This window comes from Ascidiella aspersa, chromosome 9 (genome assembly GCF_963924565.1).
Source record: "Ascidiella aspersa chromosome 9, kaAscAspe10.2, whole genome shotgun sequence".
Taxonomy (NCBI): domain Eukaryota; kingdom Metazoa; phylum Chordata; class Ascidiacea; order Phlebobranchia; family Ascidiidae; genus Ascidiella; species Ascidiella aspersa.
Window position 1 is genome coordinate 18,129,026 of NC_139455.1, and position 19,766 is coordinate 18,148,791.

The 19,766-nt window shown below is 34.6% G+C and overlaps 2 protein-coding genes across 2 annotated transcripts; both read right to left on the minus strand.

Annotated features, from left to right (window-relative positions):
• Positions 1-2,241: 2,241 nt before the first annotated feature.
• On the minus strand, positions 2,242-16,175 carry LOC146133373 (golgin subfamily A member 1-like). Its single transcript, XM_083396484.1, has 21 exons — positions 16,036-16,175; positions 15,760-15,845; positions 15,447-15,537; positions 14,629-14,831; positions 13,825-13,974; positions 13,260-13,429; positions 13,027-13,138; positions 12,421-12,516; positions 11,421-11,549; positions 11,105-11,200; positions 10,686-10,781; positions 10,367-10,483; positions 9,669-9,821; positions 9,337-9,432; positions 8,163-8,367; positions 7,680-7,849; positions 7,147-7,224; positions 6,158-6,304; positions 5,323-5,604; positions 4,757-4,843; positions 2,242-4,312 (listed from the first exon to the last, which is right to left on the minus strand). Exons 1-21 carry the CDS (start codon positions 16,130-16,132, stop codon positions 4,223-4,225), a joined length of 2,751 nt encoding a protein of 916 aa, XP_083252610.1. The 5' UTR covers positions 16,133-16,175; the 3' UTR covers positions 2,242-4,222.
• Positions 16,160-17,275, minus strand: LOC146133374 (uncharacterized). The gene has a single exon (XM_083396485.1). It carries the CDS (start codon positions 17,222-17,224, stop codon positions 16,787-16,789), a length of 438 nt encoding a protein of 145 aa, XP_083252611.1. The 5' UTR covers positions 17,225-17,275; the 3' UTR covers positions 16,160-16,786.
• Positions 17,276-19,766: the final 2,491 nt, after the last annotated feature.

A 19,766-nucleotide genomic window follows, 5' to 3' on the forward strand; every position in this document is an offset into this window, starting at 1 on the left:
ATTCCTCTACCATACCCTTTGCCTAAAATTTAAACATTAAATGGTGAAATTCCTTGCTTTGCTTTGGTCTAAAATTGTAGGTAACAGTATTGCAAATAAAATATGAAGTATGAAATGTCGCTATTCAAGAGATAAAATGATTTGAAACAAGAAGATATTATAGGTTAGATTTTTTAAAGTATTCTCATATTTAAGTTCCTTAATGTTGTATATTTTATATTAAACCTTCTATAACTTATCAATAAACACATAAACTAAAAATGGTATAAACATGGTACAACACTTTAACAACTTTCCTATTTTGGACCAGAAAGCCATAACCTTAATGTACTGCTATGTAAAACACTAAAACATAACTCAATAACATTAGGAAACACACTATATTATGCTATATTAAACAAAACTTTGTTCGACGCTGGCCTAGAAGCCTACCACACTTATTAAATCAACGCACAATATTTGGGTTAGGGTGCAAGATAACGTTTGGGTTACGGTGGGTCAAGTATTATTATATTTATTATTTAATAATAGTACTTGACTGACCCACCCTAACCCAAATAGCTAAACCGCACCCTAACCCAAATAATGTGGGTTGTGGTAGGATTTGTAGACCTTTGTTCATTTTGACGTTAATTAACAAAAAAAATACGATATAAATATTGACAGCACGCCAATCAAAAGTATATGTGCTCGGAATACAATATATTTTGTATATGTGTTATCTTCATTACAGGGCAAGCTTTTCCGCACTGAATAAACCACCTTTGTCTTTAAACGCTGATGTGATTTTGCTACAACGGCCGCCTGACTGTACAAACAGTCTGACTTCGTAAAACATGCTTTCAGCAACAAGCTATTTACAGAAGGGAAATTGACAGACAAACACCTTTCTAACCAAGAACCCTATGTAAACAATAATATAGTATTCTATGATAATCGTAACTGTGAAAATATTTGATACGTAAGTAAAAATAATTTTTTGTGATATTTATTTTTTGTGGGGACAACTTTTTTTTTTTTTTTTTTTTTTATGCAAACGTATTTAAAGTGGAGATATAGTTTCAATAAAAACGCTTGAAATCGACAAAAAACACACTTAATACAAACAAGTTAATTTGCAACTATTTATTTGTTTTCTAAAAAGCATAAAACTGTTGAAGCTGCGCGTGTGCGTTCAAAAGCATTTGAAATGATGGTGTCCAGTTAAGTAGTGTCTAAAGTCAGCACTTCGTCAAACGTTTTTTTTTATAAAAAGCCTAGGTCAGGCCTGTACAACATACGGCCCGCGCAACCTTTTAGTGCGACCGGTGTGTGGCCAAAAATGATGGATATTTTTTTCGGTTTGTTGCTTCTATTTTAAATCAGTGCGGACTTGTTTATGTATTGATGATCTATAATTGATGTAATGTTTGGCGAAAACAACAAAGAGCACAGTTTAGTTATCCGTATATTATTAAAAGTCACTGTAGAATTGTAATGCTTGGGTTGGCCATTTCAGGTGTTGGCAAACTTTTCATTTTGCGAGTCGCTTTTTAAAATCAGTAATTCTATAACAAGTAGGCCAACCGTTAGTGGATTAACGTGTGGAGAATTTTTGCCACACCAGAGTACGCGGATCAGTCCGTTGCGCAGGCCACAATACAGTGGGTTTGTTGAATCATGGTTAAAGACAGAAGCGACCCACCAGGCTAAGCTTCGCCAAACCTTCTTTAATTTTCCGTTTTTTATGTATTAAGGAAGTTCATTCAACCGGAAGCGCTATGCACGACCCCATAAACTCTACAAAGTGCAATTGCTGTTAACTTTTAAATCCAGTGTTTTGCCAAGTTAATACAAATTAAAGCTATTTTTTCGCGCTTCGCGCAATCCGACTGATTTTTGCTGCATATTTGCGCAAGAGTCTCATAACACCAGGACGTAAGTTTGTAGTTCATCATCCCTGAAAATTTTCATGCAAGTATGCGGCCCACGAAATGTTTTTGTTGCTTATTGCGGCCCTTGTGGCACTTTGGGTTGTTTAGGCTTAGCATGAGTTATTGTTTTTACCATGAAAATACTGTTTATGCCTAACTATCACGGGGAGGGTAGCTGAAGCAATTTGACTTCCTGAAGAACTATCAGTGTCATTCCCTTTACATCTAATGCTATTGTCAATTTGTTACACAAAAAATCGACAGTAATCTGCGTGTGAAACAAAATTAGTCCTGCATCTCAAACGGCAACAAAATTCTTTCATACGTTTCTATTGCACGAACAAACGAAAATAAAGTTTGTGGGACGAAAACCACGTAAGCAAAAAAAAGCAATTTTACTACAGGTGCACCTCACTATATAAATAAAATCGTCGAAACAATATAGTACAATTTTAAAGAAAGGAAGAAAAAACTTAAGGAAGCCTAGCGTAGGTTGACAACCTGTTTTGCGTTTGGTAAAGTCAGCTGATACACACAGAAAATTAAAGTGCACCATTTCAGTCAAGAAGTTTTAAAAATGGTTTGCTGGACCAGTGCTTTTCAACCCGTGGGATGGTACGCCCTGGTGGGGATGAAAAAATTGTAATGCGGATGACAAACGCCGTACGGATGAAAATGGTGCATGTTATTATTTTGTGTAATACAGTAATCAAAATGCTGGTTCTCCCACTTATGCGTTACAGGTACAGTAATATAGTTCGTATAGTGGTTAGTTGCAGCATAAGCTATCTATCTTATAGCGGCCAAGACTTAGGCACGCGGTTCACAAACCCTTTCATTGTTATTTCACAAATAAAACTAAAGGTTGCAAACTTACTGTGCTTGTTTCGAGAGGTTGGAAATTTTCCGAAATAAAAAAGTGCGGATGGAAATTTTAAAGGTTGAAAAGCACTGGGCTGGACAATATTTACGCTAAGAAGGCATCTGTGAGAACAATAATTGCAACAAAATAGTCCATATATCTGCAAAAACAAAAGCGGTTGACTGAGCGACCACTGCGCTACGTTGTATCTATTTGAGGCATACATATCCGACGATAAAATTAGTTCGTTGAAGCGCGAAACTGGCAAGTGTAAAAACTCGGAAGATTTGCCTAGATTGGCCATTTTGTTACATGTCATTTTTCAAGCAGTGCAACGGGATTTGCTACTTTTAACGACTAACAGTAAATAATTATGAGAAAAAGCGTTGGATTTCCGCTGACCATAAGTTGCAGAATGCATCGGTTGAGGATAAAATTAAACCTAAGGTTAGTTATTGTTTGGGTGGGGTGCCTAACTAGAGACTAAATAATGCGTTTAACTGCAAATATATCAGTGTTCCTTACACTATATGTCAACAGGTTAAATTGTCCGAGCAAAAATTATTCGATTATGAAAATGGCAATTTTCAAATATAAAAATGAGCCGGAAAGTTAAAAATATCGCTTTTATGGAAGTAAATTGCAATAACGTGAACTACCATTATCTGTGCTTGGAGGGATATTAACACTTGATATCGTACTTTGTCCAAATAACTAAAAAAAAATATATTTTTTAAAACAAATACGATTTGTGGATGTCAAGGCAACATCTTGACCACCAGACACCGCTCAGGCGTATGACACACATTTTTGAGAGTCAGTAATTGTAGTTTTTTTGTAAGGAGGCGGAAAAATACGCTTTTTCGTACTCGTATTATTCTGACTTTGGTGAATTTGTTGCCTCCCGAAGTCGTTTGTGTTAATGATTGAATGCCTGACTTACAGCCCCATAGCCAAGCAACTACAATTTATAGCTAAAATTTATAGCAATGGGTCTTAGCTTACACGAAAAATACAAAGGCAGGAACTTTAGAACACTGTGTTTAAAGCAGGCCAAAGTTCTTAAACATCCGTGTTGAAGAACCAGTGCATTTAACAGGACTTCGAAAACAATTACTAACTTTAGATGTTTTGTTGGCCATGGCGATCTATAAATTAACGATTAGACATAAAATATACAAAGAAGGAAATAAGAGCGTTTCTCGCCAAAAATGGTAATATAAATAGAACAAACTTGTAAAAAACGTGTAAACAGTCTTTACACCAACCGACAATTGGCACATATTTTGCTTCGATTCAAGGACTACATTGACTGGCGTTTGTGATACAACGTAATCACGAATTACCAAAGCTGTCAGCAGATCCTTTGACTAAAACACTCGACATTAGTTGATCATCACCACGAGGTAAAGACTTCCGCGAAAAAGCTATTTGTGACGAAACAGAGCTAGCGTTTGTGACGCGACGACGAGCCCTTTCCTTTGAAGGACGGCTTTATGACGTTTTTCGCGCTTGGGCGGCTTCCAAACCAAGACGTCTGCGAATTCAGAGCGAAAGAAATTTAATGTACATATACATAAACCCTGACGAAGGAGCCTTGCATAGTTTGCCGAAACGTTGGTACTGAATTACAATTACCAGAGGAGCTGTTTTTTGAATAAATTAAACGTACATGTTTGCGGATTCCGTTTTTACTAACCTTGTTCAAATGCTTGGCATGTTACCGATTGTAGCGGTTTTTAAGTGCAAAAATGACCTACAGATAAGTGCAACTATTATGGGCCTACAGCTATAAGTGCAACGATAAGATTTGCAACGTTAGGGGTATTTCTTTTCGATTGTATCCATTTTAAACCAAGCAACCCTACTAAAACTATTAATTTAGGCAGTCACTTAACTTATTTTAGGAGAAAACCCGTATAACGACGTTATTGTCCGTAAATCGAGATAAAACGCTAGACATCAAACAGAAGGAACATACCCTGTAGTCGAGGATTTCTCGCACCAGCTTCTCTTCATCTTTGGTGAAACGTAAAATCATAGACATTGCCTTCACTAGTTGCTGGGCCTGACAAAATATCGTGTTAGAAAGTCGAATGGTAGTGAATTAAACAATAGACAAAACTACAAATTTAGCTCTAGCGTCAATTCACAGTAAATTTAACACAACATGAACAAAAACATCTGAGTTTTAATTTTTTAATCAGCTAACCATAGGCTTCACAAAAAAGTTTTTGGCCAATACCAATTTGTTTTATTAGAAAAAAAAACTTTTTTGTCGCAAACAAACAAAAAAACTACACGCGTTAGATTCAACATTTTAATGTCTTGAGTCGAGGGTTAGACAAAACCACAGTGCACGTCAACTTTGTTTTTAAATGACTGAAAAGAGTATTTTGCTGAACTAAATGTTTTTAGCGTTTTTAATGACTTAAATAACAGATGACTTTTAGGAAGTATTTCTATTTCAATTAACAGGAAATCCTGAGTACTCGACTAGAATTTATGAACATCCTATTGATACAATACCAAGACAGCAGCATTCACCTCCGACTGGCCACAAGACAAAAAGCGCAGCACGACGTGCTTGAGGTACTTGACCACCACATCTCTCTGGCCCTCACTGATCGACGGGTCATCAAGCGACATATCGCCCGACAAAAGGGATGGGATAGGGTCGACGATCGGCTCGCCCGCAATCCCGTTCTGCGGCGCCACCCCGTGTCCGTTTGTCGACGAACCGGCTGCCGCTAGGGGTCGCGAAGAGGATCGTCGTCTGTCCGTTCGGGCGCTTGGCTCTTTCGAACGGGATCGGTCGCCTTGTTTGTTCTGTGCCGGTAAAATACATTTGTGTAATCTAAACTGTACATAAATGATCACTTATACATTTATTTTTGGGAGTCTCATAATTTTCCCACAAATAATGGCATGTTTATAAAGGATATTTTAGTGGAACAATAAAAGCGAATGCTATTTACGAAAAAAAGCGTATGAATTAATTTACTATACTTAAACAATCTATATACAGTGAGAATAGCAAAAAATACACGTTAACCAAACAACTTGTTTTTTAAAACAGATCAGTCTTTTATTCAATAATTTGGACGAGCTAGAAAAGAAAAAGTTTAATATGCTTTACTTATTTGGTTTAGTTTCTTGGTTATATTTAATGCTCCACTGTCTTATGATGTTGCATAATGCTAAAAACTCCGAGCTGGTGTTTAGGCGTGAGTAAAAAGTTCGTATAAAAAAACTATAAAGTTACCCACGAACCCGTGAGTTTTAGACACGAAAAAAAATGCAACACTTTAACACATAAACTACAAATGTAGTTTGTCACTATTCGGCCTCTACTGTATCAGACGATTAAACCACAGCCTACCAGTTCTTTCTGGAGAGCTTTCTTCACTTCCACGAGCCGCTGTTGACTCAGTTTGAGGCTACGTTCCTTTTCCAGAAGTCGATCTTCCATCCTGGATCGCTCCTGGCGCAACATCTCCACCTCGGAACTCTCCTCGCTCTGATGGTTCTGCGACAATGAGAGAAATAAACATTACGTCGTTGTAGGAAGATCGACGTTTAGTCACACCGACAAGCGCTTTTAGCAATATAGGTTCAGAAAACTTGACTTCAGATATTAGTGTTGCGCCAAAAAATTCCGGATCCATACTTTACGTCCAGCCCGATTGCAGCTGGACTCGGGACTCGACGTAATCGTCACATTCAACCGGAATCGGACTCGAGTTGACGTTTTTGGAGTCGGATTATAAGGAGTCGGACTCCGCAACCATGGCACTAACTAATTAAATAGATAACTAACTAATTAAATAGTTTATTTCATTGGTCAAGTATTTTTAGAATATTTTTTTCATTATTATTACGTCATTGGTATGATTTTCATTACTAGACAGGTTTAAGAGTGGTCAACAGTTGTTTACCGTGTATAATATAAATTTTAAGTAACGCTTATGTAACCGACAACATAACAAATCAACGTGTGGCAAAAAAACAAGCTTATCGGAGTGAACCGTTGGTGTAAGACAGGACTTAGTCTGCGCGCTTTAATTTTAAATCAAATTTCGCGCAACACTCACGTTTAAAATTGACAATCAGACCTCGTTTTTGCAACTGCATGCATAGGTTTAGGCAGCCCCAACACAGTCAGGGGTTGTTGTGGTAGTAATGAGTAATGACATCAGCATATTAAAGGTTGTAGAAATGGTAAATTTGTGTTCTACAAACTGTAAAGTTGTAACACTTCACGGGAAATTTATGAATCGCGACTAGCGACAACTCGCTGTGGGAAACTCTAGGTCAAGGCAATCAGTTTAAAAAGATCAAGTGTTGAGCGTTCGGAGCGATTGTGCTTACCTTTAAAGAGGCGATCTCTTCCTTGCAAGTCATCAACTCGACGGTGCGGGATTCTAGGTGTTCTTCCAGATCGGCCACCTGCACGTAAAAATACAACGTCGTGAAAAAATCTAAGGTAAAATAGAAGCTACAATGACCAAGTCTACAAACGTCGAGGCTGTAAGCTACATAAACAAACAACCATCTATCAACATAATATAGATTTTTACTGAAAATGTTTACTGAAACAATTCAATTTATTGTTGTCCCGATTCTTCAACTAAGCAAAATTGCTAACAAATGTGCATAATCAATTTCGATATTAAAAAAACTTAGTGCTCTAGATTACGCAAAATGTTCGACATGCAATCTGGTGCCACTTAGCTATTCAGTATGAGAAATAAGCAGGAACAAGGGAAATTAAACATTACAAAGCAGTTCCCGCTGTGTTTTTCCAAATTGGTGTCTCTGAAGCTCGTTAAAAAATCAAAGAAAACGCTTCAACCAGTCTAAAATCGCCCGAGTAACGTAAAAGCATCGACAAAACAACTCACTTTCTGGGTCAAATCCTGCAGCGACTTTTCTTTCTCCTGTGACGATCCCTGGAAGTTGATGAGACCCCGACTCTTTTCCTCGAGCTCTTGTTGAGAGAGATTGAGGCGCGATGAGGATTCCTCGTGCTTACGTTCGGCTTCTTGAAGCTTTTCCGAGGTTTCTCTGAGCTCTGTCGAAAGCACAAAACGAAGTATTGTGACCGTAACGTACTTTTAATAACGCAGGTCTGGAGTGAGGTGCAATTTTGATAATATTTATGTCTACATTTGAAAACATTAAAATAGAAAAAAAAAACAGCAAAGACTTATACGCAATTGAAACCAAATAAAACACTGATCTGATTATTATAGAATTTTGGAAGTTGTCTAATGTCTATCTAACCCAGTGTTTCTTAATGTTTTTATCTCACGGATAAGATTAGAATTAAATAAACACCAGAAAAACTAGAAACGTTCAGGCCAACTTAAACCTCATATTAATACCTGACTTGAGCGACTCGACCTCCCTCCGAGTCTCCTCGATTTCCCGTCTCTTCGCCTCGAGTTCTTCCTCCACCTCACTATTCCTCGCCTCCAGTTCTTCCTCCAGCTGCCTGTTCCTCTTCTTGATCTGATCCCGGTCATTCCGCACCTCTTCCAGAGAGATCGCCATTTCGCTGGTGACGCGCTCCCTGCTACCGATTTCGGTCTGGAGGAAAAGAATAAGGTGTAAAAAGCCAAAAACGATAAAGACAAACGTAATAAGCATATCAAAGCCATATACTTTTGCATGGGCTTTGATATTCATTTTACGTCTTACTACAACCTCCAACCATTATGCCCCGATAGAGACAAAGAAATTATCGTTATCGGTAAATATACGACGATATTTTTGACGATAATTTACTTATCAAAATATTATTTAGCGTTTTCTTAAAAAAACGATTTCGATCTGGTGGAGAAGAATAAGGTGTAAAAAGCCATAAACGATAGAGATAAACGTAATAAGAATATCAAAGCCCACACAGAACAAGTATATACTTCTGTATGGGCTTTGATATTCTTATTACATCTTACTACAACCTCCAACCATTAAACTGCCATAGAGATAAAGAAAGCATGATTTCTTGTTTGCTTTGATAAGAGATAGACCGATTAATTGGTTTACCGATAAAATCACCCGATATTCCGCTCCTATTAAAATATTGTCATCGGTAAATATACGACGATATTTTTTCCGATTTCCTTTTAAATTATTATACAGCATATTCCTAAAAACTAACATGTTAACTTTTTATACCTTTCGGCTTTAGGCCCTTAGGGTATTCAACATTATGCAACATTAGTTAGGAAAAATAACAGTTGTATAACGAAATAGGTGGGTAAACTGAATGTAATTTGAATTTTATGTTTAATTAATTACAGTTACTTAAACTCAAAAACATAAAAATGGTTATGGGTATCAGTTGGAAAGCTTATGTTCCAACCTATTTTGTAACAAATAAATCTTAAATTTATTTGGGTAATTTGCCGTTTCGTGATGGTGTAAAAATGTAACGTTTAAATTAAGGCTATGAACTCAGTAATTAGTATTATAGTCATTCATCTGGTAATGTCAGAAAACATGTTTGGCAATTTATTTTGAAATCTTATTGATTTTTAGTAGTTTCTATCTTACATCTTTTGAGTCCAGTTCTCTACGCAAGGCCTCCAGTTCGTTTTTAAGTGACGATGATGCTTCATTACTTTCAAGTAGTTGCGCTTCATTCTTTGACTGGAAAATAAACAACGCGGTAAAAACAATCTTGATGATCATTAGCAAGTAAACACCCCAGTCGTTCATTCGAGATCTATAAAAGACAAAGCATTCCCCATAACACTAACAAAGCATCCTCAAACTAAGCAACACAGAAAGATAATATCATGTCAGTTTGAATCATTTTTAAGTTATTACTTTAGATTTGCTGAATTTTCCGAGGATTGTAATATATTTGGTTTAAATTAATTCACCTTTTCCGAAACAATACATTCTTTTGCTTCATCGAGTTCGTCACTTAACCTTGTGACCTCGAACAAATGAGTTTTACGGTTGCTGGAAATCTCATCTTCAAGGTCAGAAATATGCTTCTGGCATTTGCCAATCTCAAGGTCATGAACAGCTTTCTGCAATCCCGAAAAAATAAAATATTCCTGATTGTTATACTGTTGCATCAGACGCTGACATCCAGGTCAAGAAATTAAAAAAAAAACACAAGCTGTATATTTTAACTAAAAAACAGAAACCTTCTTTAAATATAGACAAATGATTTGGTTAAGTTATTGGCATAACGAAACACAACTTCTAGCTTTTTGCCTGTGCAACTACATTTTCAAACAGTAAACATACAATAACTAGTTCTTACATTACTGTAATTGTACAATTGTTCTTCCGGCGAAATTTTATAATTGCAACAAAAGGCGAAAACATATATATATATACCAGACAAACAATAAAATACAGAAAAACAACAAGAATTATTTGCTAGCCACTTATTGTTTGTCTGATATATATATTTTTTTATCTTTAGTTGCAATAATATTGCCCTGAGGAAGATTGCCCGAATTGGTGGTCGAAATGTTGGCACTTTAATAAAATTTTACCGAAAAAACAATTGTACAATTACAGTAAAACAATGCCTGGCAGCAACTGCATATTCAATAGTTCTTACATGTTCAATAATTTTTGCTTCAAGTTCAGCAACTTGTTGGAGATAGGAGTTGTTATGCGTGGTTAAGTCTTCACACTGCTCTTGTGAGTCTGTAAGTTCCCTTGTCAGGTGGTCCAACTGGGAAAAAAACTTGTCTTTTTAAGTTTTTGACTAAACCAAATACCACTAATTTTGGCTGTTGTATTGTTAAACACACATACAGTAAATCAAACAAAAAGCTAATTAGGAAGACTTAAAATAATTTTTCAAACAACATTTTAAAAATATATCTATTTTATGATTGGGCAAAAAAACTTAGCTTCATGATATTATTATTAACCTTTTCACTAGATGACTTTTGCAGCTCCTCCAGTTCTTGCGTTTTGCAAGTGATTTCCTGACTGTCTTCAGCTATTTTTGAATTTAAGTGAGATACCTGCACAGAAAAAGAAAATATTTTATTTACAAAAATGGTCATAATTGTGACAAAACGGTGGTTTTAGTAGAACAACATCACCAAATAAAAATAGCCTGTAATGTAACATTGCGATGTTAATGCTTTAATGAACTAAACCATGTCAAAAAGGGTATTTTGCCTAGGCCCATATAAAAAGTACAGTATTTTTACTTTTAAGTTTAAGGCCACATATTTCCTCTACAAAGATAAGAAACAAGAACAAAGGATTTAGTTAAAATTAGTAAAAAAAAAAATTCACATTTATTTGGAGTTAACAGTCAAGACGAAGCAACTATCTTTACCTGATTTTCCAAAAAGTTAATTTTATCAGACCACGTCGACTTGATGTTGACCAACTGTTGGCGAGCCTCTTCAAGCTTTGCTTCAAGAGATGAACGCTAAAAATCATGAGCACATAAACTTAAATTGTACTAATTTTAATTACAAATCCGTGCCTTTGTGAAAGAATTAACATTTTACAAACAATTAAAAACAATAAAGACCCGTGAAACTCAAATGCAATTAGTGTTTTTTATTGTTTTTATCGCATTTACTAAGAATTTTACAAAAATAGGTAAAAAGTAATAAGGTTCGGAAGCGTGTTAGCTATTTGATCACCTCCTGTAGAAAAGCTTGCATCTGCTCATCCTGGGGCAGTTTTTGAGCATTTGATCGCTTTTCCATCAGTTTGATCTTGTCCTGAAGGTGCGTGATTAAACTCATTTGCTCCTCAGAGTCGGATTTGTTCTGGTAAAGAAACCACACATAAATATCAAATCATGAACAACACATGACACTTTATAGCAGACAATACAAACATGGATCTTTTTTTTATTAGTCAATGAAACAAATTTGAAATTGAACTACTTCTACACTTGATAAAATCCTTATTTTGTCAACAGAAAAGATGTGTTTTTTGAAAAATAGTACTCGAACAAGATATAACTTGCATAAACACAAAAAGTTTTCCATCTTTTTTATATTTTTTATTTGCTAGTCACTTGAACTCTTGAATTTGGCAAAAGTATGGGGATGGTATGTACACTAAATAATTCAATTTAACATATACAGCATAATGAGAAGCAAACCTTACTATCGGTTAAAAGCTTGAAGTCATATTAGTCTTACTGACAAAATTAAAAGCGATTAGGATGCGGATATAATAAAAAAAACGCTTATACCTATGTTAAGAGAATCCAACACAAATAATATAGACTAATGTGGTATTGTGAAAAAGGTACTACATATTAAGCAAGATCTATTTGTTAACCAAAAGAAAATAGGTTGTTAACTAACTAAGGATTAAATTTGCTTTAAATTGTTTAACGTACAACTACCTTCTAGCTAATATAACAGGGAATCAAAAGAAAGTGTAAAATTTTAAAAATAATATTAAGACATTTATTCACAACTATTTCACTGAATTGACGTATTAATATTTTAGTAAAATAATTATATGTACATTTCTCACTACAGTAAGTGTTATTAATGAGTAGATAGATAGGCCAATACCAGGTACATGAAACAAAAAGACAGACAAATTCATGTTGGATTTGCTTCAAATAAATTCTTATTTTCGACAATTGTAATTTCAACATTGCATGCTGTGTCTACAAACCTTCGAGACCAAGGCCTCACAGCTATGTTTAAGTGACAGGTACTTTTCGCTTAGACTACTGTGCTTGGTTTCTACCGAAGAAAGGTTGCTACGCGTCTATGAGAAAACAAAGGTGAATTGAGGAGTTAGGCGAGAAAAGAAATGGATGGATGACAACTTGTGAATTGGGAACCTGTTTTAGAACTCAGTAAAATTTAAACAAAATTGAGCTCTTTAAACAGGCGTGATTGACATTCACTAAAACTCGTAATCTACAAATACTACAATGTTGTAAATTTGTATTTGTAATGGATAAAAGACATTCTAACTTGTAAAAAAAAAGCTGCAAAGTAAATAAAAAAATGCAAGTGCATAATGTAGATTAAAAAGGATAAAATAAGAAAGTAAATTGCGGAAAATGGCTTGTAAATATGTTAATGAAGTTAGTTAACACTGCCATACAGATTTACTTCCAAGAAATATAACTACAATACTAAAAGCTATGTATTACTACCGACTTAAAGTCATCTATTGTTACAAAAGATGTTTTTTTAAATACATACTATTTATAGTTTATCATAAGCTTAAACAACATAGTAAAAGTATGCGGCATAATATTTTTGCAACCTTTTGTAAATCTAAAGCAAGGCAAGATAATTTGTCTTTCAAGCTGACATTTTCAGAAGAGAGCTTCTTAAGCAATTTACTTTTGTCTTCAATATCTTGCTTTAACCCTTCGCTAAAAATAAAAAATAATTTATTTACAGTTGTTTTAAAATTTTTGTTTTGATTTTGATTGCTTTTAATTTAATAATTAAAACAGGTCATATTGGCTAAAATTTGAAAAACAAATAACTCACTTTTCAGTGAGGGCTTTAGTTAGACTGGCTTCTGCATTTTGAAGCGTTTCTTGGTTTTGTCTCATTGTTGATTCCAATTCATCGTTTCTCTCCCTCGTCTGAATTAGGTCCGCAACGTTCTCGTCCAAATCAATTTGAAGCTGTTTGGACTCTTTTTCACTGTTCATGAACTTTAAAGCAATAAAACAATTCAGGGCTCAATAAATGTGTCTAAATTTTAAAACAAATTTGGCAAATTACTTTTTTCTAGTTAAATTCTATTGTTAAGTGTTTTTTATGACTTCATTTCAATTAAACATTACAAAACAATTTTAATTAAAAATATAGAGCTACTAATTTTAGTAATATAGGTAAATTACTAAGTAATACTTGTCAAGGTTTAAAAGTTCACCAATCGAAAATTAAATGCTTGTACTGCAGATGTGTAAACACATTAAGTGGTGTGCAGTATTATTCAAGAGCATAAGAGGCAAGTAAGAGTTAAGTGTATAAATGAATAAAGACGTTTTCTGTAGTTTGAACCAGATATGTAAATTTATAAATGGTTTACCAAAACAACAAATACCATGTGTTTGAGTTTAGCAATTTCTTGCATTTGCAAATCATGCAACTCTTCAGAGTTGTCACGCTTCTCGAAGAAATCCTGCTTCTTTTGTTCAAATTCATCTTTTTCTGTTTGCCAACTGTTTATCTGAGATTTATGTCTCTCATTTTCCTTAAAACAGAACAATAAAATTAGTCATTTAATACATCAGTTGTACACCTTATATCACTGGGAAGTTCTAACTGATTATACCAGTGTTTTTTAACCAGGGTTCCTCTAGTACAGGCCAGGGGTTCCGGATTTTTTAAATTGTTTAGCTAATTGAGGTGTGTTTACTACACTGGGGTTCCTTGAGCCAGTGGAATTATTGCACTGGGGTTCCTTGAGCCAGTGGAATGTTTCCATAGGGTTCCACTCCAGCAAAAAGGTTGTAAAGCACTGGATTACACCATAGCATTAAAATGTACTAAAATCGTCAAAAAAATTATGCTGTGAAGATCTGGGTACAACTTTATTCAAAATTTTTATAGATGTTTTTTTGCATATTATACACTGGTATTTGGGTTGTTACTGCAATTTTTAAACTGTGCAGACTTTAACTGAAATTGCGTTATATACTATTTTTAATTTTACATAACATCTTCAGCTGTTAAAATGTTTATAAACAATGGCAAATATTGATAAGGTTTAACTGGTAGATTTACTAAGGCAGACATCAAATTACTTTACTTTATTTTAACCTATATTAGAATATAGCCCAGGGCATAAGTCAATACATGAACAATTTAACGTGCAGTTTGCAACAAAACATGAAACCCAAATTACCTGAATTAAAAATTCTGTAGTTGTAGTCAAATTATTTTCAGATTCTTCCAATCTGTTTATTGTTGATTCATATCTCTGTTTGTCTTTAGCATAGGTTTCATTCAACTCATTCAGTTTACGCAATGCATTGTCCTGCTGTTTTTCCAATGTTGCGGAAAGCTTTTCACATTGACGACTTCGCTCTTTCAAGGATTGTCCATACTCTAAATATGAACACACATCATACATTTAGTATAATGACTTACCAAATTCCAAGTGTCAAATTTTATAACAACAATTTTTAATAGAACACAAGATATAAAAGCATTGATAACAAATGCTTTATAAACTGCATGTTAGTGCTAAAAGGTTACCACACAGATTTATGTAAAAAAAATCAGAGTCGGAGACATTTAAAGATTTTACAAAGAAAAGGTCAAGCTTTTTAAATATCCACCTAAAATTAGATCGCTAGATGCTTTTTTAAAATAATTCGAAAACAAAACAGTATGCCATGGTCAACGCAGCAATAACAGTTAAAAAATTGTCTAACTGCTCTTACTTAACATATAACCTAAAACTGCACATAAAGTAAATCCAAACACTATTCAAAGACTTTCAGAAAAACCTTGTAAGGTTTTCTGAGGACTTTTCAGTACACAAATCAATTAAAAGACATTCAAAGACGTCTTTCTGGGAACCCTGTGCAATTTATTTAAAAAAACATCTTAGTAAAATAATAGTGATTTATGTACTTCTGTTAAAATCATTCCAGTTTTACCATTAAAAGTCATAAAAGAAAACTTATAACAAAACTGTTAAAAATAAAGTTTGCTGACCAGCCAATTTAACTTCCATCCGTTTGACTTGTGTTGTCCTGCTTATTAGCATTGTATATAAATCCTCTCTGCTAGAGGTTTCGCTTGGTTGCTGTAACAAATTAAACTTGACTAAAATAAAAATATACACATTATATAAATGGAAAATGCAATAATATATCAGTTTAAACTAGTTTTGTGTTGATATGTAGCAGCCAAATATTAAATATATTTTCTTCTAATTTTACATTAAAAAATATATCTTATAATTTTTTGCCCAAATTCTACACCTTGCATATTTATGGCTGATAAAATAAAGATTGATTAGACTAACCATATCAACATCAGACCCATTAAGAGAGCTTAAGCTGTCAGAACGAAATAGGTTTGAGTTAGCAGCAACAGCTCTTGCGCGAGAACCTGGAAAACATTTTTAGTTGTACCAACAAGACTTGAAAGTTACATCTATCAATAACCTTTGTGGAATTGTGAATTAATAGTTAAATTTAAATCGAAAAAAATAAAAATAGGTTTATGAACTAATTTGAGACTTAGTCTATGATTACTTGTTTTGCAGTATTTGATTATTATAAATTATATCAAATAAAACCTGAGGGAGTCATGCTTCCTCTTCTAGTTTCCTGGGTGGGGCTGTCTTTAACTGGAGATTCCACATTCTCAATTTTCTGTTTCAGTTTTTTAAACATATTTGCTTTTGGTTAGGTATTAAAAAACTAGGTTGAAAAAGAAAACTGTAATTCGGTAAGATTTAGCAGACATATTGTGAAATTTAAAAACAACATCGAAGCAAGACACATTATTATTTCTAAGCGGCATAGCGTGAGAAGACAAATCAAACATAGCACTGTTATCCAAGCCAAAGAGAGTTGTCTTTTTGGTCAATCTAAAGCAGGGGTTCTTAAACTTTTTTTACCGCCGACCCCTAAAATTTTCTTTTATCTCGCATGGACCACTGTAGGCAAAAAAATTAAACAAAATGATGTCATAAATTGACGTCACAGTTCAAATAGACTTAAAAAATTTGCTGATTTTGGTCCAAAATTGTGAAAGTGAAATAGAATCTAAATACATTCAGTGGAAAACCGTTTTATTTTTAATTAAATTGATTTCTTTAATAAATTGGTAACTTCTTAAATAAACACTAATATTTCAATTAGACCTTCATGGACCCCCTAAAACTAGTTCACGGACCCCCAAGGGGTCCATGGACCCCAGTTTAAGAACCCCTGATCTAAAGCAAAACTCAGTTCAAATGTACACTAATGCCCAGATACATTTTATGAGCAGTTTGAATTTAACATTTTGTCCAAGCAACAATCACTTAAAAGAATTGGCATGTACTACATTGTTTTCCACAAACTTGGATTAAACCAACCCTTTGGTCGATTTCTGTTGTCAATGCTTATGGTTTTTTCTCCATTGCCGAGTTGCAGTTCATTGACAATGTCGTCTTTGTAGTGCAGAACTGATTCTTCTGAAAGATCTTCCTTCTTTTCTTCCAGAACTTTTCTAACAGCTTGCGTTTCAAAGCGCGTCTGGTCATAGCATGAAGGACATAAGTGCCATTTTTTGTGAAGGTCCCCACAGCTGTCACAGTGGATTAAATTATGTTCTGAACGAATTAACTTGTAATAGTGGGACACATTGTTCCTCTTCTTCATTCTTAGTTCTTTGGAGATGAAATACCTCGGTGTGACTCCAAGGTGTGATGTAGTGCTTATGCATCGCACCGAGTTTTTAGAAAGAATGTTTAGAATACCTAATGTGCGTATTGACATTTTCTATTTCTAAATGTTTTTATTTTCTATTTCTCAACAACAAAGAGAATTTTTTCCTGCAACAAAGGTAAAAATGAGGTCGAAACAAATAATTTAAAACTTCTATAAAATGCTCACAAATGTGTATTGTAAGAATGAGTCTATCTGGAAATTATGGCAAATGCAACTAAGCTATTTGGTAAACAAAATCGACACTCAAAATATTTGAAAGGGGCAATACTGATGTTAACAAGTCAGATGAGTTTTTTTTATTTTAATGCTCAAAGTCTCACAACTGTGGGAGTTGTGCAAACGTTACTGCAATAGCACAATTTTTAGCCGTTACTTCATTGCAGTCGCACAGTTTAAACTGTTAAAAGGCCCTTTTTAGAATTTAGGAATACAATTAGGCCTAAGTTTTCCGAACCGGTTAATGAACTTGGAAATTTGCACTACTGTAAATGGCTTTAGCAATAAAGTATATTGTTATTTTGCAGATCTGGTTACAGTAATGCGAATTTTGAAGTTTGGTAAAGGGATGAGCCGGGCAAATAGCCTTTTTAATTAAATAATTAGTTGTGTGGGAGGATTGTAGACCAGCGGCTTATAATTTGACGGTCACCGTCACAGGTCAAAAAGAGGCGCATATTACAACGTTTTTAGTTATCATTCTCGTGGATAGAATACATCCAATTCCAATCTCGCATGTTTAACCTATAGCTGAATGAATACCAATTTGTATAACATATATAATATATATGTTTTAAGCACACTTAAGAATCTCACGAGGCTCAGAGTTTGAGAATCACTGCTAGACTGCGTTTATCTTACTTTGTATGAACATAATTTATAAGACGCAATAATGTAAAGTAACGCACTGCTATGCTATAGTTGTGACGTAAAATAATACACACAGGGGTTTTTCTTAAATATTTAAGTACTCTATGAATCGATTTAATCTGCCGTTTGGTGACAAAAACATTGCATTCTAAAATATTTATAGAATTTATTGTAGGATCAAAGACAATTCCATTCGACAAACTTTGCACAACGAATTATGTACAGGCATATTTTTACACATTTGTAGAAATAAATAAACGTTGTGGTGCAATCGCGGCTTTCCATAAAGTGTAGTTGCTTTATAGTAGTTTAGTACGTTTTAAATTCAATTATTTTTCGTGTTCTGGTGTCATTTTGCATTGGCGGTCATTAAAATCACATCTTTGTAATTTGTAGGTGGTATGAAGCGCAAATTAGACAGAAGGTACGCGGTTTGTGTGTTGTGACCGCATAACGCGGCCAAGGGAGACTCAAGACATCTAACTCAATCAGTAAACAATTATTCTGTAATCCTGCACATTACCGTTTCACGCTATTTGTCGGGGTTTCTGTAACTTTTGCATAAAGTTGATTTTGCTTCCTTGCGTGGTCATCTGTTTGTTTCTTCCCTGGTAATCTGTTCAGTCTCAATGTTAAGTCGCTGTATTCGAGTTAAAGCCTCCATTTGGGTTATCACACTCCTTTTTTTATTACGCAACACCGTGACAGTGTATATTTCAACAGGGGAGACATGACCACCGTGCTATCTGAACTCCACTAAATCGAAACTAAACAAACTGTCGTAGCATTTCAAAGTGCATACTGTCAGGTCGCTTATAGATTTATTGTACATTCACATAATTTAGCATATTTCGCTTTCAATAAAAGAGCTTACAGCGCAGTAAAAACACGTATTGCCAGTAAGGAGCGCATCGTTGACTGTTGTTTTTTATCCAGCAGTAGCGTGACACTATATAGCACAAGAGCGACTGCGATGGAGATTAAATAAGTCGAAATGCCGGCTGAATTTGCCAGAATGGCCAGGAAAGGAAAAGAGTATCGAGGTGAAATATTTAGCACTTTACCAGGCGAACAGAGGATCTCTGCAGTCGTGTGCAATTAAATTATTTGATTCAAGTAGCATAAACGTTTTTTTTATTTTCGCCCATATTTATCCTAACTAAATCTAATAACATGTCTGACCATATCTTTATTGTTTAAGAGCTGTTGCACATACCTTGGCGTTGATTAGACACACATTTTTTAATTTTTGAACTGCATGGGTTTTTTGTTTAATTGAATCTTTTTTTTACAAATCGTATTTTTGCCAAAAAGGATTTCTAAACTACCGGTAACCAAAGATTGTCGATTGAATTACGGTCAGGCACGTCTTACTGGCCCCATTTAAAACACTTATTTCAATTTTCGGAAAAGTTTTGTTGGGTCTATATCAGTGATTCTCAACCGCGGCTCTCAGAGCCGCATGCGGCTCTCAACTGAACATTTTGCGGCTCTCTAACCGAGTGAAAAATTAGTTAGAAGTAGCAGAATTGCAACAAAGTAAGTAAGAGAAATCAAGAATTAATGAATTGTATCAGCAAGGATCCCGAGTGCGAAGTACTAATGTTACCGGGTACTTCCATCCGGCTCTTTAAAATAATTTTGTGGTTTGTTACGTCACAATATATTTAGTCCTGATCGACAAGCTAAAAACACTGTTAATTAGTTAGCCTAGGCTAGCGTA